We start from the raw sequence: 27,021 nt of genomic DNA on the forward strand, positions 1-27,021 counted from the left end.
GTTACAGTAAAAAGATGTCTCATGGGGATCCCTGGGTGGCGCAGCGGTTTGGCGCCTGCCTTTAGCCCAGGGCGTGATCCTGGAGACCCGGGATCGAATCCCACGTCAGGCTCCCGGTGCATGGAGCCTGCTTCTCCCTCTGCCTGTGTCTCTGCCTCTCTCTCTCTCTCACTGTGTGCCTATCATAAAAAAAAAAAAAAAAAGTTTAAAAAAAAGATGTCTCATGGCACCTGGGTGCCTCAGTCAAACACTTGACTTCAGTTCAGGTCATGATCTCGGGGTCCCATGTCAGGCTCCCTACTCAGTAGGAAGTCTGCTTCTCCCTCCCTCTCTGCCTCTCCCTACCTTTTGTGTGCTCTCTATCTCAAATAAATAAATACAATCTTAAAACAAACAAACAAAAAAAAAAACGTTGTGTCTCCCACCCCAGGGACCCATTCTCTGGTTCTGTGATCCAGCCAATTTATGTGCTCTGACAGGGCAATCCAAGAATGTAAAAGTGTGCACAGACATACCCCTTGCAACACAGTGGCTAGCATGGTAGGCAGTTTCTCATACTGTTCATGGAAAAGTCAGGTTCATTACATTCATCAGCATCTTGAAAACACTTCAACCCAGTACTCCTACCGCCAGAATGCTCGCTTCCTGACCACATCCATGTGTATGAGGAAGTTCCTTGATTCATTGCTGGAAACTGCCAAAAATGTAAACCACTGAATGAGCCTCTCTAGACTCTAGTTATCCAATCTCATGGAGAAAATTTTACCCAATACACAACAATCACACAAACTGACGACGGTTGAAGCTGGTGATATATGGAAGTTCCTGAAACTCTTCTATTTTGTGTTCTGTAGAGAGCAAGATGGTCACTCATGTCAAGCAATGATGCAAGCGGCCAAAGACACTGCGGCTCAGACCAGATGTCATCCAAACCAGCACAGGCTGACTGATAATCAGCAGAACCAGAGGGTGTCTGTAAAAGTCCAAGACTAATTAAGTCCTTTAAAAGGGGGCGATTGGGCAACCCAGGTGGGAGGCCTAGGGCAACCTGAGTGGCCCAGCGGTTTGGCACTGCCTGCAGCCCGGGATGTGATCCTGGAGACCCGGGATCAAGTCCCACATCGGGCCCCCTGCACGGAGCCTGCTTCTCCCTTTGTCTGTGTCTCTGCCTCTCTCTCTCTCTCTCTGTATCTCTATGAATAAATAAACAAAATCTTTAAAAAATAATAAATAAATAAATAAATAAATAAATAAATAAATAAATAGGGGGTATTTGGGAGTGCCTGACTGTCTCAGTTGGTGGAGCATGAGACTCTTGATTTCAGTGTTGTGAGCTTGAGCCCATGACGGATGTAGAGGTTGCTTAAATAAATCTTAAAAAAAAAAAATAAGATTTTTGCAGCAAACTGTCAAACTTTCCAGACGCTGACTCTTTCACATCTGACCGTATCTAAAAGGCAGCTGCCACGGAAGGCTCTGCTGAACTGATCTCAGAACAGAAAAGATCCTCCACTGCATGAACGTAAGCAGTGTGTGCCGAGGGCTGACCTAGACTGGACTGAGGCCTTCCTTCAACTGCTCACTCACAGACTGACTTCACATGTGGTTCATTAACCTTCTACCTTTTGTTCTATCTTGTTTGTCGTGTGACTTTATCTTGTGCTTTGCATGATGAGCCAAGTTAAACATGTAGTGAAATATCATTGAGTTTACAATTATGTTAATCTTGCCTGAGGACTGGATAAAGTGGACTCTGTGTGTGTGCCTTTGTAGTGTGCTTGTGACATGTGTATTTAAGATTTTCCATAACAAGGAAATCATTGTTAGATGATAGAGCCTAATCATTGTCATCTCCAAGAAATACTGCAAAGTTGCAAATGTAATCCTTTATTTTTTAAAGATAAACTTTGTTTCATTATCTCCAGTTTGCAAAATCAAGTCACAAGATGTTCTGTCCCATAGCTTCCTAGGAGATTTTGGTCTTCCTCAAGTAGATGTTCTCTAAATGCTCCTTTTCTGTCCCACTTCCTCAAGGATGACAAGGCCTGCTGGTTTTCCTTTTTCACTGCATGTCCTTGCTAAAGCATCCTGAAATCCATTGGCAAAGCAAAAGGTAACGCAGGGAGCCTGATGTGGAAATCAATCCCAGGACCCTGGGATCATGCCCTGGGTGGAAGGCAGATGATCCATCACTGAGCCACCCAAGCGTCCTAGTTTTCTTTTAGTGTTATTTAGTGTGCTATAGCTTTCTCTATTACTTTTAATCTATTTGTATCATTTTTTAGTAACTGTTTTTGAGTTTGAATCCATCTTCCAGCTTTACTGAGATCTAATTGACATATAATGTTGTGTAAGTTTAAAATGTACAATGTGATGATTTAGTGCACATATATATCATAAAGCCATCACGTGATGCCTGGGTGGCTGAGTGGTTGAGTGTCTGTCTTCGGCTCAGGCTGTGATCCCAGAGTCCTGCATTGGGCTCCCTGCATGGAGCCTGCTTCTCCCTCTGCCAATGTCTCTGTGTCTCATGAATGAATGAATAATATCTTAAACATAAATAAAACCATTTCAAAAATAAGGTTAGTTAACATATCCATTATCTCACATCATTACATTTTTAATTGAAATATAATGGACATATAACTAGTTTCAAGTGCATAACATTATTTGCTATAGCATATATTGCAAAGTAATCACCATTATAAGTCTAACATATCACCACAGAGTTACAATTTTATTTTATTTTTTACAATTGAGAACTTCTAAGTTCTATTCTCCTAGTAACTTTCAAATATGCACTACTGTATTATTAACTATAGTCACCATGCTGTGCATTATAGCTCCAGGTTTATTTATAAATGGAAGTAGGCACCTTTTGAGAATCTTCAGCACCCTCCTCTCCCAACCTTTGGCAACCACCAATCTATTCTCTGTATCTATGATTTCAGGTTCGTTTTTGTTTTTTCATTTCTTAGATTCCAAATAAAAGTGAGAACATACACTACTTGTCTTTCTCTGATTTAAATAAGTCCCAGCCATATTGTTGCAAATGGCATTTCCTTTTGTTGTGGCGAAATATTCCACTGCGTATATGTACCTCATTTCTTCATCCATTTGTGTGTTGATGAACACTTTGGTTGTTTATTTTTGGCTGTTGTGAATAATGCTGAAATGAAAACAGGAGGGCACATACCTCTTCCACATACTCATTTCAACTTTTTTTTTCATTTGTTTTTTATTGAAGTTCGATTTCCCAACATGTATAACACCCAGCGCTCATCCCCCATCAAGGGCCCTCCTCAGTGTGGGTCACCCAGTCACCCCCCCTCAACCCCCGCCCACCTTGTTTTCTACTGTTTTTCAATTTCATTGTTTCTACTTTTTTTTTGTTTCTACTTTTTATTATTTCCTTCCTTCTTACTACAGGTTTATTGCTCTTCCTTTTTTAGTTTATTGAGGTGGGAGTGTAGGCAGTTGATTCGAGAATTTTGTTCCTATGTAATGTAAACCTTTGCAATTTTCCCTGGTACAGAATTTCCTCTCACCACTGCCTTAGCTACAACCTACACATTTTGAGATACTGCGTTTTTATTTTCATTCATTTCAGTGTATTCTAAAATTCTTGAGACTTCTTCTTTTGGTCTATGGGTTACTTAGAACTGTGTTAATTTACAAGCGTTAACTTCCCGTTGTCTTTTAGTTCCCAATTTCTACTGATGCCACTGTGTCCAGAGAACAGAGCCTGTACGATTTCAGTTCTTAAATTTTGTAAGATTTGTTTTATGGCCCAAGTTAAAATAAACCGCGGTAAACGCTCCAAAGGTGCTTGAATAGAATGCGTACCCTACTGTTCTGGGGTGTTCTGTAATTGCTGATTGGCTCAAATGGTGCTGCGCGCAGACGCGCACGCAGAAAGGCCTTAGGCAGCTCTGAGGAACAGGCTCCGGTTTTCTGGCTTACTGCCAGAGCCGGGCCGCCGCTAGCCGCCTGACGGCTCTGAGCGACGAAGTCTCACGTCACTTCAACATGGCCGCCCGCAGGCCTGGCTGACGATTGCCGCCATGTTGGGCTGAGTCAGCCATTTGGAGGAGGCCGATTTTAGCAGAGAGCCATGTTGAGTGGGGAGACCTCCCGCCAAGCAGCAGCTGCGGAGCATGCGCACACCCAGGCGGCAGCTGAAGGAGTCCCGCAGGGACTGAGAGAGAGCGAGAAAGGAAGTCGGCCAGGTTTAGTCACTGCCTGAGGTAAATGGCCACGGTCCTAAGAGAGCGTGGGTGAGGGGCAGGTGAGTACAGCGGTGGGAACGTCGGGAGCTGAGCGGAGAAACGTGTCTGATGTCTGTGATTAGCATCGGGTCAGTGATGAGAGCCGGCAGTGGATGAAATAATGGAGCCCATGGGGTCTCCGTCAGCGGGGGCGAGTCGGGGTCCTCGGGGTCTCCGTCGGTTGGTCGGCGGGGGCAGGCCCGGGTCCCCGGGGTCTCCGTCGGTCGGTCGGCTGGGGCAGGCCCGCGTCCCCGGGGTCTCCGTCGGTCGGTCGGCGGGGGCGGGGCGGGGTTTGTAGGGTCAGTGGGAGTGGATAACTGTGGAGACTGAATAGTGGGGAGTCTGAGGGATGAGTGATGTTAGACATTAATTGATATCCTCTGTTTTTTAGGCTTTTTGGTTTAGGAATATTTATGATTTATTTGTGCTATATTTTGCTAGAGATTTAAAAATTATTGCCATGAAGCATAAATTTTCATTTACCTCATTTTGATCTGTTACCCAGATTAGGAGCTACTTTGCTACTCATAATATGTTTTTCTTTCTTTTTTTTTATTATTAAACGTCTCAAATTTTATTTTATGGACCATTTAAAAGTACATTTAAAGTATGGACCAGTTTAAAGGACCATGGTTGTCTTTATAATCTCTACTTCTTTTTTCTTCTTAAAGATTTATCTGTTTAGAGAGAGAGCAGGTGTCCACAAGAGGGGTAGGAGGGGCAGAGGGAGAGGGAGAGAATTTCAGGCGCGCTACTCTAAGGAGTCCCAGGGGAGGCCCCATCCCAGGACCCTGAGATCATGACCCTGGCAGAAATCAGGAGCCGCACACCCAAATGACTGAGCTACCTATGTGCCCCATCTCTACTGTTTTTATACTAATGTAGTCTCTCCCTTTTTAAAAGATACTTTCTCTTATTTTTTCACTTTTTGATGTAAATTGTCATTCTTCCCCTTATTTTTTCAGTTTTATGCTGCATACTTATAGGAGTATAAAATTTCCTTTATATCAATTTATGAAGTGTATAGTTTTTTTATGTTTTTTTTGAAGATTTAGAGAGAGAGAGTGTGAGAAGGGGGTGGCAGACTTCCCTCTCCCACAACCCTGAGATCATGACCTGAGCCAAAATCAAGAGTGGGAGGCTTAACTGGTGCCTTTTCTTTTCTTCCTTTTTTTTTTTTCTTTTCCTTTCTTTTCTTTCTTTATGAGAGACACAGAAAGAGAGATGGCAGAGGGAGAAGCAGGCTCCATGCAGGAAGCCTGATGTGGGTGGACTTGATCCCGGTACTCCACGATCTCGCCCTGAGCCAAAGGCAGACACTCAACCCGGGAGCCACCAGGCGTCCCTTCTTTTTCTTTTTTAAAGTAATCTTTGCACCCAACATGGGGCTTGAAGTCACAACCCCAAGATCATGCTCTTCAGACTGAGCCTGTCAGCACCCCTATCAGGTGTCTAATTTAAATTTGATGTTTTTTGATCCTGAGTTATTTAGGAGACTTTCTTCATTTCCAAAGTATTAAGATCTGTTTTATTTTCAAGTTGACTGTGTTGTAGCAAAATGTGGCCTGTAAAGTATCAATATTTAAAAATGTATCAAGATTTTCTTTGACTTATACAGTAAACTTTGTTCAATGGATATAAGAGAAAGAGTGTATTTTGTTTGTATGTTGCCGAGTTCTCTATGTATATTAAATAGTCTACTTGTAGTTTTAAATCTTTTTCCTCTTTTTTAGTTTTTGGTCCACTTGATTTATTGTATTCTAAAAAACAACAATCTCTCACTGAAGGTTCACTTTATAGATCTATGGGTGTTTTGTTTTTTGCTAGTTTTATTCGTATGTGTTTTGGGTTCAGGTATGTATTTTGGGTGCAGGCATACGTACATGTAATGGTTAATGTATTTTGTATCATTTTTTTCATTTATCAAATGCTATTATTATAGAATCCCTCTTTTCAACAAAAAAGCACATTAACTTCGAATTTCACTTTGATACTCATATTGCCGTCCTTCTTTTGTTTTTATCTCATTTTGATAATGTAATCTTGCCCAGGGCTTTATTTTGTATTCATATTTGTCTCATTGTTTATGTTAACTACCTGTAAATAAATAGATACATTTTGGTTTTTCCAAATCCAACATATAGTCTCTGTTTGTCAGTAGGATCATTTTCTCTCTTCAGTTTAATGTTGTAATGGTTTACCTGATTTTGTATCTTCCATTTTATTTTATTATTATTTTTAAAGATTTTATTTATTCATGAGAGACATGCAGAGAGAGAGGCAGAGACACAGGCAGAGGAAGATGCAGGCTCCCTGCGAAGAACCCAATGTGGGAATCTATCCTGGGACTTTGGGACACGCCCTGAGCTGAAGGCAGACGCTCAACCGCTGAGCCACCCATGCATCCCTGTATCTTCCATTTTAATGTTCACTATTTAAGTCATTATTTTCTACATTTCCTTTTCTTTTTCATACTTTCTACTTTCAGAAAATTCATGAAATTTCTGTTTATTGTTTTCATCTTACACTCTACATAACATCTGTCTTTTCCTGAGGTAATTAGAAATATTTTCTCCTAGGGTATTATTAATTTTCCTTTAATGGCCTCATTGCATCACTGTCATCGTCCTTTTTTATAATTATATTTCTTGAAAAATAATTGTTAACTTTTTTCTTTTTTAAGTGTTATTTGAGAGAGTAGAAGTGGGGGGAGGGGGCTGAGGGAGGAGCAGACTCTCGCAGAGAGCCCTTCCCACCAGGCTTCATCCCAGAAGACACCCCCCCCACCCCCCCCACCCCCTCACTCCCCCCCCCCCTGCAGTGCTTTTATCTTACCGGATCATGACCTGAGCTGAAGGCATACACTTAACTGACTGAGCCACCCATGTGCCCCAAACAGTATTTTTCTATTTGGGATTTCTTATCTGATTCATTTTATATATATTTGTAATACTTTATATTTTCCTCAGATAGAGATAGTCTGCAAGTGCTTTTTGTTTTTTTTGTTTGTTTGTTTGTTTGTTTTTGTAAGTGCTTTTTGAAAAGCACTTTGTTTCTTTCTCTGGCCCTAACAGAGAAATGATCTTTTAGATGATATTTCTGATACTTAATTTTCATTACTGCAGGTGAAGAATCTTGATTTTTGGAAAATTTTCTCTGTAGATGACCTATTATTTCACATGCACATTAGATTTATGTGTTTTCAATTTTTTAATTTGTCTTTAAAATTTAAGAATAAAAAAAATAAATAAAATTCAAGAATAGGGGGCAGCCTGAGTGGCCAGTGGTTTAGTGCTGCCTTCAGCCCAGGGCGTGACCCTGGAGACCTGGGATCGAGTCCCACATCGGGCCCCCTGCATGGAGCCTGCTTCTCCTGCCTGTGTCTCTGCCTTTCTCTCTCTCTCTGTGTCTCTCGTGAATAAATAAATAAAATCTTTATTTAAAAAAATAATAAAATTCAAGAATATCCCCAGATTTGTACATTCATTGGGTTCCTTATATGTTTGTGTGTGTGTGTGTGTGTGTACATGTGTGTGTAAGTTTGTGAGGAAGGCTAATGGTATAGGCCTAGTGGTGTGTGAGTGATGGTAAGTGTGTTTGAGTGCTTTCTTGGGCCTGTTGTAGGTGCAGGTGTGTCTGGGATTGGGACTCTTAGGATGGTTGATGGAGATGCATGGTGGGTAGTGATAAAAGTGTGGAGGCCAGTAATGGGAGCCTATGCTCCCATTGTGATATAATATGGGATCACAGTTATCCCATATTGTGATATAATAAGAAATAGATATTTTAAACTTCGTCTGTGGTTCACAGCACAGAGCTCCTAAAACCTTTGTAATTTCCTAAATGGTAAGAGCTATAGGAGCACCTTTTGTTCCTGGCTCCTGGAATAACTCCAGAGAAATGAATGTGAATGAATGTTTTCATTATTCATAATAAATTCCTTTGAACCACACCTGAGTTTATGTTAATGAAGTAATTTTTGGAAAGCCCTCAGATAGCCACTAGATGGCGGCTGGTTGAGAAAGGAACTAACCATGTGATTAGAGGGTTGGAACTTGAAACCCATCCCCTGGATGGAGGTTGAGTCCATCACCAATGGCCAGTTATTTAATTAATCATCTGTATGAATAAAGCTTCCATAAAGCCCCCAAAACGTAGAGTTTGGAGAGTTTCTGGGTTGAGCACATGGGAGAGAGGGGCACCCTTTCCCATATACCTTGCCCTATGCGTTTCTTCCATCTGGTTGTTCCTGAGGTATGTTCTTTTATAATAAATTGTTAATCCAGTAAGTTAAATGTTATCCTGAGTTCTGTGAGCTGCTCTAGCAAATTAGTGGAACCCCCCACAAGCTGGGGGTCCAGGGAACCTCTGATTTAGCCAATTGATAAAGTACAAATAACAACCTAGACTTCAGATTGGCATCTGAAGCTGGAGTAGGGAGTACTCTTGTAGGACTGAGCCCTCAACCTGTGTGATCTGATGCTAACTCCAAGGTGTTGATGTCAGAATTGAGTTAAATTGTAGGACACTGTGCTGGTGTTGCAGAATTGCATAGCGTGGAGGTCCCTTTCTCTGCCAACTTCCAACACATACACATTTGGTGACCAGAAATATTGAGAATAGAACACATAAATGAGTTTTTTTCCTTTATAGGGCATGGGATTGATTGGTGGAGAGCCAGGGCCATTGGAGGCTCTGTGATCAGGAACTGTAGAATGAGTGATTCAGGGTCTGTGGGCAGCAAGATGAGGGAACCAGTGATTCTGAGGTGTGAATAATGGCTTCTTTTTTTTTTTTTTTTTTTTTTTTATTTATTCATGATAGTCACAGAGAGAGAGAGAGAGAGAGAGGCAGAGACACAGGCAGAGGGAGAAGCAGGCTCCATGCACCGGGAGCCCGACGTGGGATTCGATCCCGGGTCTCCAGGATCGCGCCCTGGGCCAAAGGCAGGCGCCAAACCGCTGCGCCACCCAGGGATCCCCTGAATAATGGCTTCTGAGGAAGGTCACTGTGCAGCAGCGGACAGTGGAGCACATTGAGGAGTGGGAGTGAGGAACTAGGTGATGACTTGAGCAGACTCTAAAGTCCGATGACCTCTGATATAGTAAAATGCATTCTGCGTGGATTGCTGATACTGCAATAATAGCAGTAGCTAATGTATAATAAGAATTTATGTGCTGCACGTGGGCTGAGTGCTTTTTAAGTATAAGTTTGTTTAGAAAGTATGAAGATGGAGAAACTGGAACAGAAGTGAGTTCTCCAGATTGTCACAGCTAGAAGATGTAAGAGCTGGGATTTAAACATCCATTGCTTTGGCTCTGTACTTCTTATTGTCCCGTGTGCCACCTGTTCCACACTGTATGAGGCTCTTGGGAGGACAGCTGAGTGGCTGTCACCATGTGGTGCTCTCTTTGCAGGATCCATTTGTGTTTCCACAGAGCCTTGATGTTAGAGCATTCAGTGAGCCTTCAAGAATCTCTGAAGAATCCACTGACTTCAGGTCAGTGGGCGTCAATGTGATAATTCCACACTTACCAAGTCATACCTAGTCATTTGTCATCTACACCTTCCTTTCCCCATATCATTTCTCTTCTGGATTATTATTATTATTTTATTTTATTTTATTTTTTTAAAGATTTTATTTATTTATTATTATTCATGAGAGACATAGAATGAGAGAGAGAGAGAGAGAGAGAGAGAGAGGCAGAGACACAGGCAGAGGGAGAAGCAGGCTCCATGCAGGGAGCCCGATGTGGGACTCGATCTGGGGTCTCCAGGATCATGTCCTGGGCTGAAGGCAGGTGCTAAACCTCTGAGCCACCCAGGGATCCCCTATTATTATTTTTTAAAGATTTTATTTATTTATTCATGAGAGGCACAGAGAGAGACAGGCAGACACAGAGGGAGAAGCAGGCTCCATGCAGGGAGCCTGACGTGGGACTTGATCCCAGGTCCCCAGGGTCACACCCTGGGCTGAAGGCAGTGCTAAACCATTGGGCCACCCGGGCTGCTCTCTTCTGGATTATTTTAAAGCAAATCTCAAACATGTCATTTCACTTATAAATATTTCAATATATAAACCTAAAAATAAGTACTTTAATTAAAAATAGCTGCTGTGCTATTATCATACCTTAAAAGATTATAATTTAAAAATACCATTTCATGTAGATTGGATTGGTAGGTAGATTTAGAGGCTTGGTCAGACTCCGGTTCCTTTTTTATTTTGAGATAAGACTACTTCTTAAGTGGTGGTGTGTACTTCCATCAAGAAGCACACAATGTCTGGTTGTCTTTTCTGTGTGTGATGTGAGCAGTTGTTGATTGTTTCCTAGGCCCACTACTTCATTAGGGATGCGAGATGGACATTTTCATTTCTACCATTCCTTCGTTTATTAGCTGGAATATTATAAAAAGAGGAAAAGAGAAACTCCTTTATGAAGTGTTTGGAATAGCTATATAGGAAAGACAGCAGAAATGCTTTATAGGTTTCAAAAATAATAATTTGAATCTCTAACACTTTCCAAAGGTTTTGGAAATGTTCCCTATCTTGATCTGAATGACAGATGCACATGTGTGTGAAGAAGGGAGAAGTTCTAGATACCTAATATTTATGTATTTTATCTACATTATGCATAGTTTGAAAATTAACAAAGAAGTAACTAAAATGTTTATGTTAGTGACTAGGGGCACCTGGGTGGCTCAGTGTTTGAGTGTCTGCCTTCGGCTCAGGGAGTGATCCTGGGGTCCTGGGATCAAGTACTGCATTGGGCTCCCTACAGGGAGCCTGCTTCTCCCTTTGCCTATGTCTCTGCCTCTCTCTTTCTCATGAATGAATAAATAAATAAAATATTAAAAAAGAAAAAAGTGTTTAATAGGAATACCTCTAATATAAAAGATAAAAGCAAAAGTAAATCTTAATGATCTGTCATAAAAAAATATTGTAGGGCAGGTCTAAGATAAAATAGCCAATGACTAATAGTAAAATGACTAGTGTGTGAGTTTTGATTAAAGCCTGCTTCCAAACACAACAGCAAGAAAAGGTCTTTCTGAGATAATTGGGGTATTTTGAATATGAGCAGAAAATTAAAATGATATAGAATTACTAGTTATTTTCTCAGGTATAATGATCTTTTCAGAGATTTATATAAAGTATTTAGTCATGAAGTGTCATGACATCTGCAACTTTCAAATGATTCAGTAAAAAATGTGTACACATACATACATCTACTTGTGACTTTATGTGTATATAGAAAAATTAAGCAAATATGGCAAAATACTAACTGTTGAAATTAGGTGGGAGGTATGTATGTGTTTTTTGAACTAATCATTTAACTCTTCTTTGTGTTAGAAAACTCATTAAAATTTTGGAAAGAGGCACCTGGTTGGCTCAGTCAGTATCTAGGGGTCCTGAGTTTGAGCCCCACATTGGGCATAGACATTTTTTTAAAGATTTTATTTACTTACTCATAAGAGACACACAGAGGCAGAGACGCAGGCAGAGGGAGAAGCAGGCTCCTCCCAGGGAGTCTGATTCAGGACCTGATCCTGGAACTCCAGGATCACATCCTGAGCCGAAGGCAGATGCTCAACCGCTGAGCCACCCTGGCGTCCCTTGGGCATAGACTTTAAAAAAAATTTAGCCAGTGCCTGGCTGGCTCAGTCAGTTAAGCATCTGGCTCTTGATCTCAGCTCAGACCTTGATATCACGCCCTACCATTGGACTCCATGTGGGTTGTGGAGCCTACTAAAAAAAAGGAAGGGAGAGAGAGAGAAGGAAAGATTTTTATTCTATTCTATTCTGTTTGTTTGTTTGTTTATTTTTAAGATTTCATTTATTTATTCATGAGAGACACAGAGAGAGGCGCAGAGTGTCTCAGCCCATGCCCTGGGCTAAAGGCAGACACTCAGCTGCTGAGCCACCCAGGTGTCCCAAAACAAAGATTTTTAAATAAAAAAGTAAAAATATTGGAGAATAAGTGACTCAGATCAGCTTTTAAGGTTTGTTATTAACTAGAACCAAATCCACTTACCACATTGTAGCCAAGAAAAAGTTTCAGTTGAAGGTGCCCTTTTAAGAACTGTAAGCAAGGGACTTCTGGGTGGCTCAGTAGTTGAGTGTCTGCCTTTGACTCAGGGCGTGATCCTGGGGTCCTGGGATCCAGTCCCTCATCGGGCTCTCCACAGGGAGTCTGCTTCTTCCTTTGCCTGTGCCTCTTTCTCTATCTCTCATGAATAAATACATAAAATCTTAAAAAAAAAAAAACACTGTAAGCAAAGGAGAAAAGTGAAAAAGCTGTAGGCTCTCTCTTTGGTCTTTCCTGTGAATGTTCTCACTAGTTGGGATGGGCTATTCACAGAAGCTCAGAGCAAACTCATTATAGTCTTTAAAAAGTTACTTTGTTTTTTACTAGCAAATAAGAAGAATATAAAAATTACCTGTAATTTTACCATCACCCAAATAATATATCCGTAAATATGGTAGTATATTTCCTTCCAGTTAATTATCTTTTTTGTGCGTGAATATTTTCATATACCTGTATACGCATGTATGTGTGCATGTGTATGTACACACAATATTCAGTGAAAATGGAAACATACTGTTTCGTACATCATTTTACTTGTCAGTTTAACATGTTTTTCTACTGTAATTTAATTTTATATAACTTTATGTTCTCAGGATAGCCTATAAATTAAGCAGTCTACAATTATTGGATATTAAGATGTTCTGGCTTTTATATTTTGTTATTAGCCATGCTGTGGTAAGACATCTGCAATTAAATTTTTGTGCAATACAGGATGATTTTTTTTATGATACAGTTCTAGAAGTAAGTTTTTGGGTCAGATACATGGATGCTAAGTGATGTATGTGTCCATGTGTGGCACACTTCCTTTTCTCATCTGTCCCTCTATCTCTTTTCTCAGATCTCTGCCTCTTTCCCAGAAGAGCCAGAAATGACTAAGTCCCTGGTGAGTTCTTATTTCTTCATATATTTATTTGTTGCTTTATTTTCTAGTGGATTTTAGGAACCATTTAATAATCTACATAGTAAGACACAGAAGCATAAATAAATAAAAACTAAGATCAGGGAACAAAAATGAAGTGACTATTAAGTCCAGGTCAAGCTTGGAGTGTAGAAACATGTGACTTGTGTGGTTTTATGCAGCTGTGAACTTTGAACTGAAAGATTATCTCTGATCTTCCTGAAAGACCTAGCAATAATGGAAATGAGATGCTGGTTCATATTGTTGATAAGTAATTTATTTCATCTGTAGTAAAGATATCCTGGTTCTTGATATTTGAGAAAAATTTTGACAGCTCTTCAGGTGGATGGAGACAGAACTGTGTCTTCAGCAACAGCTCTGTTAGTAGAAGTGCACTGACAGGTTTTCTGTTCTTAGAAAGCAGTGCTTCTCACACTTCATATGACTTCAGATTCTTATTTAATAGGATTGGCATTCTCACAGGATGTCATTGGTCCTTGTCCAGGGACTACCTTATAAAGCAGAGTTTTGAGGCTTTATGATGAATGAGTGTTGAATTTTGTTAGGTGGTTTTTCTGCATCAATTGATATGGTATTTTGTTTCTTTGGTTCTTTAGCCTACTGCTGTGATGGATTATATTGATTGATTACATTTTCACATCTTGAGCCAGCCTTGCAACCTTTGAATAAATCCTATTTGCTCATGGCATATACTTCTTTCTGTGTATTTGTATGTGCTAATACTTTGTTAAGTATTTTTATTTCATATTTATGAGGGATACTGATCTAATTTTATTACTACTGTGTATGGATGAAAGTTCCAACTCCCCACCTGGCTTTTTCCCACACCAACCTCTGGAGTGTGAAAGGAGCATCTCTGTCTTTAGCTAGGCAAGAGTGGGAATCTAGGCTACTCACTGGTTCTTTGCTAATGGGTGTGGGATTAGGCCCAAAGTTTCTTTTTTTAATTTGTTGTGTCTGGCTGGAGTATGTTCTGCATAAAAGTTTTCTGCATTTCTGGGTTGCCCCTTTGCTGGTCTTTTAGCCAGAGAGAGTATATTTTTCTTTGAGCTCTCTGTGTTCTCTTGTTGGTGGCTGGTTGTAGGCTTTCCTAGCATCTGTAAGGCTGTATGAAGCAGTTTCAGGAACTCATGCTGTGTAGTTACTTGGTTCCTGAGGTCCTTAGCCAGTTCACCATGTTTTCTTCAGCTTACAGAGTCTTCTCATATTTGGTTTATGGATGATGTCTGTGGTTTTTAGATGTACTTAGTGGGTTGAGAAGGGACAAGTACATCTATTCCCATCTTTCCAGGAATGGAAGTCAGTTCACTGATTCTTTTTTTTTTTTTTTCCACTGATTCTTTTTTTTAAAGAAGTACTTATTTTATATTAAGCATACTCTTACACATTTTTTTCAATTATATTTACCTCTTTGTTCCTTGGATTTTAACTTTTAAAAGTAGGTATTTCATTTTGAATATCATGAAATTAGGCTTGTATTTGCTTAGCTCTCAAATTCTAGCTCTGTGAACTCAATTGAACTGTGTATTTTAGTACTGACTTTCATATGTTTATATTGGTACTTCTTGGCTTTCAGGTTTAGGCAGTATCTACTGACTGGAAAATAAGAATTTAACTACCTTTGAGACACTTAGTCCCTCAACATTCACATGCACATTTCTTATGTCCCCTTATGATAGGAATGCCATAGTTTTAGGTAAGTCAATAGGCTGTATTTATTATGAAGAGTATTTTAATTATATTCACAGGTGAGCCATTTACTTTACCTTTTGTGCACTACTTTTTGTTTTGCCTGTAATCAGTAATTGTTTGGTTTAATTGTTTGTTTCATTTTCTACATATGTGTACCTTGTGATTATAAAATGATTAATTCCATAAATCTTCCCAGGTATAGAAAAATCTTTTCAATATGTTAAAATATATTAGATAATAACAGTAATGGTAATCACAAGCCTTATTATACTGCTTGCTGTTTACCAGGCACTATAAGCACTCTCTCTATTAACTAATTTAATTACAACTCCTATGAGGTATCTATAATCATTATCCTCACTTTACAGAGGAGGAAACATCCACAGAAAGGGTAAGTAACTTGCCCAAGATTGCACCACTAGTAAGTGTTGAAGTCAGGTGGAAGCCAAGGAATTTGGCTTTAGAATATAGGCTCTTCATTTCATCTCTAAAGAAACTTCACTCATAGTCTTTGACCTGCTCAAAGTTTGATACTCAGCTACTGACTTGGGGCTTCCCTTTGGCATAGTCCTAGGAATTCCTCTCATGTCGCTTAAGTGTTGGATCTCTTGTTTTAGGCTCCTTCTTGATTTATTCTTTCATTTTTAGAGCCTGTCGTACAGTAGCTCTCTATAAAGTGTGTGGAGGAAGTCAATTTTTTGAGACCTTGCCTATCTGGAAATGTCTTTATTTTACACTCAGTAACTTTATAGTTGGGTTGGGTGTAAATTCTAGATTGTAAATCACTTTTACTCACGATTTTGAAGCCATTGTTTTTACTTTTACCATCTCATTTTCTCTTACTAGATGTGGTAATAAGAATAATTGCCCCCAAAGATGTCCACTGGAAAGTGTGAATATGTTGCCTCACATGGCAGAAGGACTCTACAGATGTGGCTAAATTAAGGAAATTTTTTTTTTTTCATAAGAGACAGAGAAGTAGAGACATAGGCAGAGGGAGAAGTGGGCTCCTCGCTGGAAGCCCAATGTGGGACTCAATCCCAGGACCCGGGATCACGCCCTGAGCCGAAGGCAGATGCTCAACCGCTGAGCCACCCAGGCATCCCTAAATTAAGGATTTTTAATTAGGGAGATTATACTGGGTTTTCTGGGTGGGCCCTGTGTAATCACATGGGTCCTTATAAGTGAGAGAGGGAGGCAGGAGGCAGGGAGAGATTGGAAGATGACACTTGGCTGGCTTTGAAGATAGAGGACGAGGCCATGAGCCCCTAGAAGTTGTGTAGGTCAAGGAAACGAATTCTCCCTTTGAGTGTCCAGGAGGAATGAGCACTGCAAACATCTTGATTTTATTTTATTTTATTTTGTTTTGTTTTGTTTTATTTTATTTTATTTATTTTATTTATTTTATATTTATTTTATTTTATATTTATTTTATTTTATTATTTTATTTTATTATTTTATTTTATTTATTTTATTTATTTATTTATTTATTTTTAACTTATTATGATAGTCACACAGAGAGAGATAGAGAGAGAGAGAGAGAGGCAGAGACATAGGCAGAGGGAGAAGCAGGCTCCATGCACCGGGAGCCCGACGTGGGATTCGATCCCGGGTCTCCAGGATCGCGCCCTGGGCCAAAGGCAGGCGCCAAACCGCTGCGCCACCCAGGGATCCCAACATCTTGATTTTAGCCCAGTAAGATCCATATTGAACTTCTGGCCTTCAAAACCATGAGATAATAAATTTGTATTGTTTTAAATTTGTGGTATATTGCTGCAGCAGTAGGAAACCATTGCAGATTTTGGTCCCTGGTAGTGGGTTGCTACTGTAATAAACACCTAAAAATGTGGAAGTAGATTAGGAAGTAGATTTGGAATTCAGTAGTGGGCAGAAACTGTAAGAATTTTGAAGAACAGGATAGCAAGAGCCTAGGCTTCCCTAAATGGACTGGTAGTAGAAATATGTTAACCACTCTGCTGGAGGACTCAGAAAGAGGTGAGGAGCACAGTAGGAGAAACCTGTGTTGTTTTAGAGAATACCTAAAGTGTTATAAACAAATTCTTGGTAGAAGTGAGTATTCCAGGTGCTGCTGGTGATGGCTGCAAGGAACTGAGGAGCATGTCACTGGAAACATGTCACAACTCTGTTGTGCAGTGGCAGAAAGCCTAGATGTGTTTGTCCTGGAGTTATGTGGAAAACATTTATAGTAGTGAACGTGGATTTTTCTCTGAAGAGATTTCCAAGCAAAAGATTAAAGATGTAGCCAAGTTTCTTCTTCCTGATTATAGTGATAGGTGACTGTTAAGATGGATTGAGAAGACAGCTGTTAAACAAAAAAGGAACCAGACTTGATGACTTGGGCAATTTTCAGGCTATCAAGATTCCAAAAGATGCCAAAATTAGTTTCACTGTCAAGAAAGCTGTCGAGAGGAAACCAAGGATGTGGATAAATGTTTTATGTTTTTTTCTAGGTTTTGGGTAAATAGCAGGAAAAATAGCACGTACTCCTTTTATTTATTTCTAAGAACGAGAAGTCTCAATCTTTGATTTTATTTTATTTTATTTTATTTTATTTTATTTTATTTTATTTTATTTTATTTTATTTTTTAAACATTTTATTTATTTATTCATGAGAGACAGAGAGAGAGAGAGAGAGAGAGACCAGACAGAGGGAGAAGCAGACTCCATGCAGGTAGCCCAATGCAGGACTCGATCCTGGACTCCAGGATGATGCCCTGGGCCAAAGGCAGGTGCTCAACCGTGGAGCCACCCAAGCATGCGTTATTTTATTTTTTTATTGACACACAATATTACATTGGCTTCAGCTGTACAACACAGTGATTTGACAAGGCTATACATTGTGGTATGCTTACCACAAATGTAGCTACCATCTGTCACCATATAATGCTGTCATGATACTATTGGCTCTATTCCCTATGCTGTACTTTTTATCCTCATGACTTACTCATTCCATAACTGGAAGTCTGTACCTCCCACCCCCCTTCACCCATTCTACCCCTACCCTCTGTCAACCATTAGTTCTCCGTATTTATGGGTTTATTTCTGCTTTGTTTTGTTTTTTAGATTGCAAATGGTATTTGTTTTTCTCTGACTTGTTTCACTTAGTAGAATACCCTCTAGGTCCATCCATGTTGTCACAAATGGCAAGATCTTATTCTTTTTGGTTTCTGAGTGATATTCCATTATATGTTATATTATATATATATATTTTTTTTTTAGCAAGTTTTTAAAAGACTTTTTTCATTTATTTATTTTTTAAAGATTTTATTTATTTATTCATGAGAGACAGAGAGAGAGGCAGAGACACAGGCAGAGGGAGAAGCAGGCTCCATGCAGGGAGCCCGATGTGGGACTCGATCCCAGGACTCTAGGATCACACTCTGAGTCCAAGGCAGGTGCTAAACTGCTGAGCCACCCATGGATTCCCATGTTCATTTATTTTTTATATATAGAGAGAATATGTGTGAGCCTGGGGAGGGGCAGAAAGAGAGGGAGAAGGAAATTCCCAAGCAGACTCCCTGCTGACCAGGGAGCCCAACACAGGGCTCAATCTCATGACACTGAGGTCATGACCCAAGCTGAAACCAAAAGTCGAAAGCTCAACTTACTAAGCCACCCAGGTGCCCCACTACACCTTTACTCATTCATTTATCGATATGGACACTGGGATTGCATCTCTAACTTGACTGTTGTAAATAATGCTGCAGTAAACATAGGGGTACATGTATCTTTCTGAATTAGTGTTTTTGTTTTCTTTGGGTAAATACTCAGTGGGTGACTGGATTATATGGTATTCCTGTTTTTATTCTTTTGAGGAACCTCCATACTGTTTTCTTTTTCTTTTCTTTAAAGATTCTGTTTGTTTATTCATGAGAGACACAGAGAGATAGAGAGGCAGAGACACAGGCAGAGGGAGAAGCAGGCTCCATGCAGGGAGCCTGACATGGGACTTGATCCCGGGTCTCCACAATCATGCCCTGGGCTGAGGGGAGTGCTAAACCCCCGAGCCACCTGGGCTGCCCCCATACTGTTTCCTGGAGTGGCTCCATCAGTTTGCATTCTCACCAACAGTGCACATCCTCATCAACACTTGTTATTTCTTCTTTTTGATACTAGCCATTCTGACAGGTATGAGATGATAAGTCATTATAGTTTTGGTTTTTATTTCCCTCATGATTAGTTATGTTGACCTTTTTTTTATGCTGTTGACTATGTATATCTTTTTTGGAAAAATGTGTATTCCGGTCCTCTATTTTTAATCATTATTTGGGTTTTTTTGGTGTTGAGTTGTCTAAGTTCTTTATATATTTTGGATATTAACCCCTTATTGGATATACCGTTTGCAAATATCTTCTCTCATTCACTAGGTTACCTTTTCATTTTGTTGATCTTTCCTTCCCTGTGTAGAACTTTTTTATTTTGTTGTAGTCCTAATAGTTTATTTTTGCTTTTGTTTCCTTTGCCTAAGGAGACTATCTAAAGTGTTGGTAAAGCCATTGTCAAAAAGATTATTGCCTATGTTCTCTTCTAGGAGTTTTATGGTTTAAGGTCTCACATTCAGGTCTTTAATACATTTTGAATTTGTTTTTGTGTATGGTGTAAGAGTATGGTCCAGTTTCATTCTTTTGCATGTAGCTGTCCTGTTTTTCCAACACTGTTTATTGAAGAGACTGGCTTTTCCCTATTGTATATTCTTGTCCCTTTTGTTATAGATTAATTAACCATATAATCATGGGTTTATTTCTGGGTTCTCTTTCTGTTTCATTGACCTATGTGTCTATTTTTGTGCTACTATTGAACTGTTTTGATTACTACAGATTTGTAGTATCTCTTAAAATATTGGATTGTAATACCTCCCACCTTCGTTCTTTGATTGCTTTTACTATTCAGGATATTTTGTGGTTCCATAAAAATTTTGGTCTTATTGTAGATCTGTGAAAAATACTTTTGACATTTTAATAGAAATTACATTGAATCTACTGATTGCTTTGGGTAATATGGAATTTGAACAATATTCTTCCAATCCATGAGCATGGTATGTTTTTCTATTTGTATTGTCTTCAGTGTCTTTCTTTCATCAATGTTCTATAGTTTTCAGGGTACAGGTCTTTCACTTCTTCTGTTAAGTTTATTCCTATTCCTAGACATTTTATTCATTTTTTTAGACATTTTATTCTTTTTGATGCAATTGTAAGTAATTTCTTTATCTTTCTCTTTCTTTCTTTCTTTCTTTCTTTCTTTCTTTCTTTCTTTCTTTCTTTCTTTCTTTCAGATTTTATTTATTCATGAGAGACACGGAGAGAGAGAGAGGCAGAGACACAGGCAGAGGGAGAAGCAGGCTCCATGTAGGGAGCTTGACGCAGGTTTCGATCCCAGGTCTCCAGGATCAGGCCTTGGGCTGAAAGTGGCGCTAAACCGCTGAGCCACCGGGGCTGCCCATTAATTTTTCTTTCTGATAGTTGTTAGTGTAGAGAAACATAACCAATATCTGTACTTTTTGTATATTAATTTTGTACCTGCTTTACTGAATTTATTTCTAATATTTTTTTTGGTGGAGTCTTTAGGGTTTTCTATGTATAGTACCATGTCATCTGCAAATAGTGACAGTTTTATTTCTTCCTTATCGTTTGGATGCCTTTTCTTTTTTCTTTCTAATTGCTATGTCCTGGACTTCCAGTACTATGTTGAATAGAAGTGGTGAAAGTGAATAGCCTTGTCTTGCCCCTGAAATCTAAAACAGTAAAATTTCAATTACTAGTAATGAAATTGAACTGATAATGAAAAAAACTCCCAAGAGACAAAAATCTGGGACCACATGTGAATTCTAGCAAACATTTAAAAGAGTTAATACCTACTCTTCTCCAACTATACCAAAAAACAGAAGAGGAAGGAAAGCTTCCAAACACATCCTAAAAGGACAGCATTACCTTGCTACTAAAACCAAAGACACTACAAAAAGGAAAACTTTAGGCCAATAACTTTGATGAACATAGATGCAGAAATCCTCAGCAAAATATTACCAAATTGCATTCAACAATACACTCAAGGGCTCATTCACCATGATTAAGTGGGATTTATTCAATCTTTGCTTTATCTTGAATGTTTAGTACATTTATGTTTAATGTAATGGCTGATATACTTGCATTTATATATACTTATTATTAGTTTTGCATTTGAACCATTAATTTAATATTATTTCCCCATTCCTTTCTTGATCTTCTTTTAAGTTATTCAAAATTCTACTTTTCCTTAGTTAACTTGCTCATTATATACATTCTTTTATTTGTTAGCATAGATATAATATTCATCTTTAAATCATTATTTTTTTTAAGATATATTTATTCATGAAAGACACAGAAAGAGAGGCAGAGGCATAGGCAGAGGGAGAGGCAGACTCGCTGCCCTATATGGGACTCGATCCCTGTGTCTCAGGATCACAACCTGAGCCAAAGGCAGATGCTCAACCATTGAGCCACCCAGGCATCCCTCTTTAACACATTATTATGTATACTCCTTTCTCAATAATTCTAGGATTCTAAATCACCTTAATTTCATTTACTATCTCACTTTTGCATTAGTATTTTCATGCATTTAAATTCTACTATGTTTTAAAAATTGCTAGATATTACTATTACTGTTTTTTTGCAGTCAGTATTTACAGTTTTATAAAGTTGGATTTGAGGAGCTTCTTGAATCTTTGGGTTGATGTTGTTCACTGATACTCTCAAATACTGCTTTTGCCTCACACACACTCTCCCCCCTAGTCTTTTCAGACTACAATATATTATTCCTTTTCACTGTGTCATATATTTGACACATGTCACATGATTTTGTGTTTATTTTCATTAAAAAAATCTCTGTGATTCAGTTTGGATAGCTTCCATTTTCTTGTCTTCTATTTTATTAATTCTGTATTCTGCTGTTATACCTATCTCAGTTCTTGATTTAATGTATTAAATGTTTTAACTTGAATTTTCATTTGATTCTTTTTTTTTTTTTTTAAGATTTTATTTATTCATGAGAGAGAGAGAGATGGGGGTGGGCAGATACATAGGCAGAGGGAGAAGCAGGCTTCATGCAGGGAGCCTAATGTAGGACTTGATCCTGGGACCCTGGGATCACGCTCCGAGCTGAAAACAATATGCTCAACTGCTAAGCCACCCAGGCGTCCCTTGATTCTATATTATAAATCCTAATTCTTTGATGAAATTCTCCATCTTTTTATCTATCTCCAGTTGCCTGTTGGACCATTTTTATTGAATATTTTTTTTTACCTGATTTTGGCCATTTAAACCTATCTTTGGTATACCTGGGAGAGTGAGAGAGAGAGAGAGTGTGTGTGTGTGTGTGTGTGAGAGAGAGAGAGAGAGAGAGAGAGAAACAGGGTATGAAGCATTGTAAAGGATCTGGATGATGGTAATTTTTCTCAACAGAGGATTCATCTTTTTCTTGGCACCTTTATCCAGTCAGGCACAGTGTTGGATCAAGGCTGAGTTGAAGCCTTAACCTCTGGTTCATCTTGACTATCCAGGATTTTCTGCTGAGAGCCCGGTTTGTCCTTTGTACACCCTCCTGGCAGATGCCCAACTATGTTTTCTTTCCAGACTACTGAAATTTTGCTTTGCTTTTTCAGATGCTATCTGGTTTTTAGTCTTTTGCCCATGTAGCCCTAGAATTTGGCAGATGTCTCAAGGGGAAAACTGGTGTGTGTTTGAGTCCTGGTTTCTCTATCATCCAGCTACAGCCTTCTACTGGTTCAAAGGTGGATTCTTATCTTTGCTAACACCTAGAATTGATAAATATTTCCTGTATAAAAGTGGCTACATACATCAGCTTAAATTTTTAATGTTCTCTCCAGAGTCTTAGCCCCTAATAGCTTTCTTGTACTTTAAAACAGATGATTTCAGTATTTCATCTGGCATTTATAGTTATGCTTGGAAGAAACACCGGACTCCCAAAAGCTCTTGTGTCCCATCTGGAGATGGCAGTGCCTCAAAGAGCCCTTTTTATATACCATACAGTTCGTCCATTTAAAGTATATGTTCATTGGTTTTTAGTATATTCACAGAGTTGTGTAACCAACATCAGTTTTAGAATATTTCCGCTAACCTCCCCTTCCTCCTATCCCTAGACAGTTACTAATATTTCTATAATAATAAGTACTCCTGTTCTAAACATTTTATATTAATGGAATCATAGAATATCTGGCTTTTTGTGACTTTTACTTCAAGATTCGTCCACACTGTAGCATATATCAGTACTTCATTCCTTTTTATGGCTGAATGACATTCTGTTGTATGGATATAGCACATTTCTTTTTAGCCATAATTAGTTCACAGACATTAGGTTGTTCTATTTTTTAATATTATGAATAATGCTATTATGAACATTCATGTGCGAGCTTTATGTGGACAGATGTTTTCATTTCTATAGGGTATATGCCTAGAAGTGGATCTCTTGGGTCATATTATAACTCTGTTTAACTTTTTGAGGAATTGCCACTGTTGTGCAAAGTGGCGTTCCATTTTACATTTTTACCATCGCCACATGAAGATTCCAGTTTTTCTACTTCCTCACTGATGTTTATTATTATGTAATTTTTATTGAAGCCATCCTAGGGGGTATTTTTCCCTGATGACAAACAATATTGAGCATCTTTTTTATTATAGTCACCTCAATGAATTTGAGCATCTTTTTTATTATAGTCACTTCAATGAATTTGGATTTCTGTATCCCTTATGACTAAAGATATTGAGGATATTTCCATGTGCATTTTGGCCATTTGCATATCTTTGAAGAAATGTATATTCAGATCCTTTACCCATTTTAATTGGATTATTTATTTTTTATTGAGTTATAAGAGTTCTTTATATAGTCTAGATACAAGTCCCTTTTGGACATATAATTTATAAAACTCATATCCCAGTTTTTGGGTTGTCCTTTCACTCTTTTCATGATAGTCTTTTTAAGCACAAAGGTTTTAATTTTTTTTTAAAGGTTTTAATTTTAATGAAGTCCAGTTTATTTTTTTTTTCTTTGCTTGTGCTTTTGATTTTTATGTCTAAGGAGTTATTGTCAAATCCAGTGTCAAAAAGATTTACTCTTTTATTTAATTGTAAATTTGGCTAAAGAAAAAAAAATTTGGCTAAAGATGAGAACATTTAGGCCTTTGATCCACTTTGAGCTAATTTTTTTTAAAGATTTTACTTATTTATATGAGAGCCAAAGTCAAAGATAGTGACAGAGCACAAGCCGGGAGGAGAGGGAGCAACAGGTTCCCCACTGAGCAGAAAGCAGGACATGACCTGAGCCGAAGGCAGATACTTAACTGACTGAGCCACCCAGATGGCTGAGCCCTAAGCTAATTTTTTTATGATATGAAGTAGTGGTCCAACTTCATCCTTTTACCTGTGGATATCCACTTGTCCCAGCACTGTTTGTTAAAAACTTTTTTTTTTTTTAATTTTAAATTGTTCTGACACCCTTGTTAAACATCAATTGACTATGAATATGAGGGTTTACATGTGGATTCTCAGTTACATTCCATTGATGTATATGTTTCTCTTTATGCTAGTACCACACTGTTTTGGGAGAAAAAACCTTTTTTAAAATCTTTTTTATTTCATTTTATTTATTTATTTTTTAAAAGATTATTTATTTATTCGTAGAGACAGAGAGAGAGAGAGAGGCAGAGACACAGGCAGAGGGAGAAGCAGGCACCATACAGAGAGCCTGACGTGGGACTCGATCCCGGGTCTCCAGGATCACACCCTGGGCTGCAGGCGGCGTACCGCTGTGCCACCAGGGCTGCCCTAAAATCTTTTTTAAAGAAAGAATGGACTTATTCAAAATGAATGGCAGAATATATTTTATTGTTCACACAAAGTGTTAATGACATGGCCTAGAAAATGCACAAATCATAGATTTACAGTTATGAATTTTCACAGCTTATTTCTTTGAAACCAGCACACCAGTGAAAACAAGACCAAAACTACCCGGAATATCATCAGTACCACAGAAAGAATGGCATATTTTTAATGATTTATTTTTTCCTTCAAAATAATAATATGTGTTTAGTGAGGACCTTATTTGTTGTAATATGTTAAAAATCATTAAAAGTAAGTTCCTAAATATCTTATTTCCATTCTTCAATCCTCATCCTTCACATTGAATAGGAATGTGTTTTTCAGGGATCAGTGTCATTCAAGGATGTAACAGTAGACTTCAGCAGGGAGGAATGGCAACAATTGGACCTTGCTCAGAAAAGCCTATACAGGGATGTAATGCTGGAAAACTATTTCAACTTGATCTCAGTGGGTAAGCACAGCTCCACTGGGAATAAGGCTGGGCTGTTTGAGTATATTTTCATTCTCAGTGGAATTTTTTTAATTATTTGGGATTTCTGAGGTATGTGGGAGTTCTAAAGACTGCAGGACATCTGAAATGTGTAATAGTTTTGTCATTTTGTCCTATGTTATTAATTATCCCTTTGGGAAAAAAATTATCCCTTTGGGGTATTATGAAATATACCTTTGTTCTGCATGAACTTTTCTGAAAAGTAAATGAATGTCTCACTGAATGGCCTCTGAAACCAAGTCTTCTACCATTTCCTGTTAATAGGGTGTCAAGTTCCCAAACCAGAAGTCATTTTCAACTTGGAGCAAGAGGTGCTACGTATGCTGGCTGGTGACATCTGCAGTCACAGTCATCATGGTGAGTAGGAAAAAACCAGGAGAGGGGGAAGCAGTGTGAGTGAACCTCCCCTGGACTGGCAGAGGCTTCAGCTGTGAAGCACTGTTGATGTGCTGCTTTGGTAACTAGTTGGTCTACTCCCCTGGACATCTGAAGGCCCTCCCCACACAAGGCCTCTTCCTGGATTAGTGTCTTTATCTTTGTAGGAGGGAATGTGCTGTAATTACTGGTACTTTGGATCTAGGATCCTGCTTTATGCTTCTTCTCCCTTTCTCTAGCATTTTTATTCTTTTTACTTTCATCATATCAAGGTCTTCAATCCTTTTCTTACACATTCAGAAACTAATTGTTTCACCATTTTATTTTATTTTTTATTTTATTTTTTCTTTTTAATTTTTATTTATTTATTTATGATAGTCACACAGAGAGAGAGAGAGAGGCAGAGACACAGGCAGAGGGAGAAGCAGGCTCCATGCACCGGGAGCCCGACGTGGGATTCGATCCAGGGTCTCCCGGATCGTGCCCTGGGCCAAAGGCAGGCGCCAAACCACTGCGCCACCCAGGGATCCCCATGTTTCACCATTTTAAAAAATTACTGTGGGACATATTCTTGTAAGTTGTTTTTCATTTTCTCTCTTTCCCTGAGTGTTTCAGAATTGCCATTTAGAGATAGCCTTCCTTTATTATCTCCGATGCCTCTCCTCTGTCAACTTTGAGGGTACCATTACTACATGTAGGGGGCAGCTTTTTGCTAAATAGGACACTAGTAGTTATGTGTTCTGACATTTTCTTTTTATTTGGCTAGTGTAATACAACACTGAGTTGATCTTTCTAACTAATTTACTTTGACATTTTACAAAAAGTTGTACTTTGTTAACAGGAAATTGAGTTGATTGTATTCCTTAGTTTTTATTTAATTTTATCATAATGTATTTAACCCCCCATTTTGTTTTTTTGTTTTTCCCTTTTAACTCTCACTCCTCATGTTTGTTGTTATCCTTAGAGGTAACTGCTCTCATGTAGTTGATATGCTTGCTATCTATCCTTGAATTTGTAGGGTATTTGTAAAATTTAAATTGTTGATACTTTTTAATTTGTAGAAATGGTACTATGCTGTATGTCCTACTCAGTTTATTTTTTTCCTCTTAGCACCAAATTGATTCATGTTGCAAAGTGTTTTTTAGAAAAATTCATTGCTCCTAACTGATGCATATCCTTCCATACTTTGGATATATATCACATTTTACTTGCCCAGCTTCCCACTATTACAATTAGTATTGTAATAAATTTCTTCATGAACTATTCTTTGGGGATGAGAATTTCTTTGGAAAGAGTAATAGGATTG

At 38.6% G+C, this 27,021-nt stretch overlaps 1 protein-coding gene across 11 annotated transcripts in view; it reads left to right on the top strand.

Annotated features, from left to right (window-relative positions):
* The first annotated feature begins 4,012 nt into the window (after nt 1-4,012).
* Nucleotides 4,013-27,021, top strand: part of ZNF484 (zinc finger protein 484) — a 43,422-nt gene continuing 20,413 nt past the window's right edge. Inside the window, exons 1-5 of one of the 11 annotated variants that reach the window (XM_077911184.1) lie at nt 4,013-4,288; nt 9,686-9,768; nt 13,191-13,235; nt 25,160-25,301; nt 25,605-25,697. In XM_077911184.1, coding sequence (XP_077767310.1) covers nt 13,221-13,235; nt 25,160-25,301; nt 25,605-25,697 — 250 coding nt within the window. In that variant the 5' untranslated portion in view covers nt 4,013-4,288; nt 9,686-9,768; nt 13,191-13,220. Of the gene's footprint in view, nt 4,289-9,685; nt 9,769-13,190; nt 13,236-25,159; nt 25,302-25,604; nt 25,698-27,021 lie in introns of those variants that run through there. The other 10 variants (XM_077911194.1, XM_077911215.1, XM_077911174.1 and 7 more) reach the window with 10 other exon arrangements.

This window comes from Canis aureus, chromosome 1, assembly GCF_053574225.1.
Source record: "Canis aureus isolate CA01 chromosome 1, VMU_Caureus_v.1.0, whole genome shotgun sequence".
Lineage (NCBI taxonomy): Eukaryota > Metazoa > Chordata > Mammalia > Carnivora > Canidae > Canis > Canis aureus.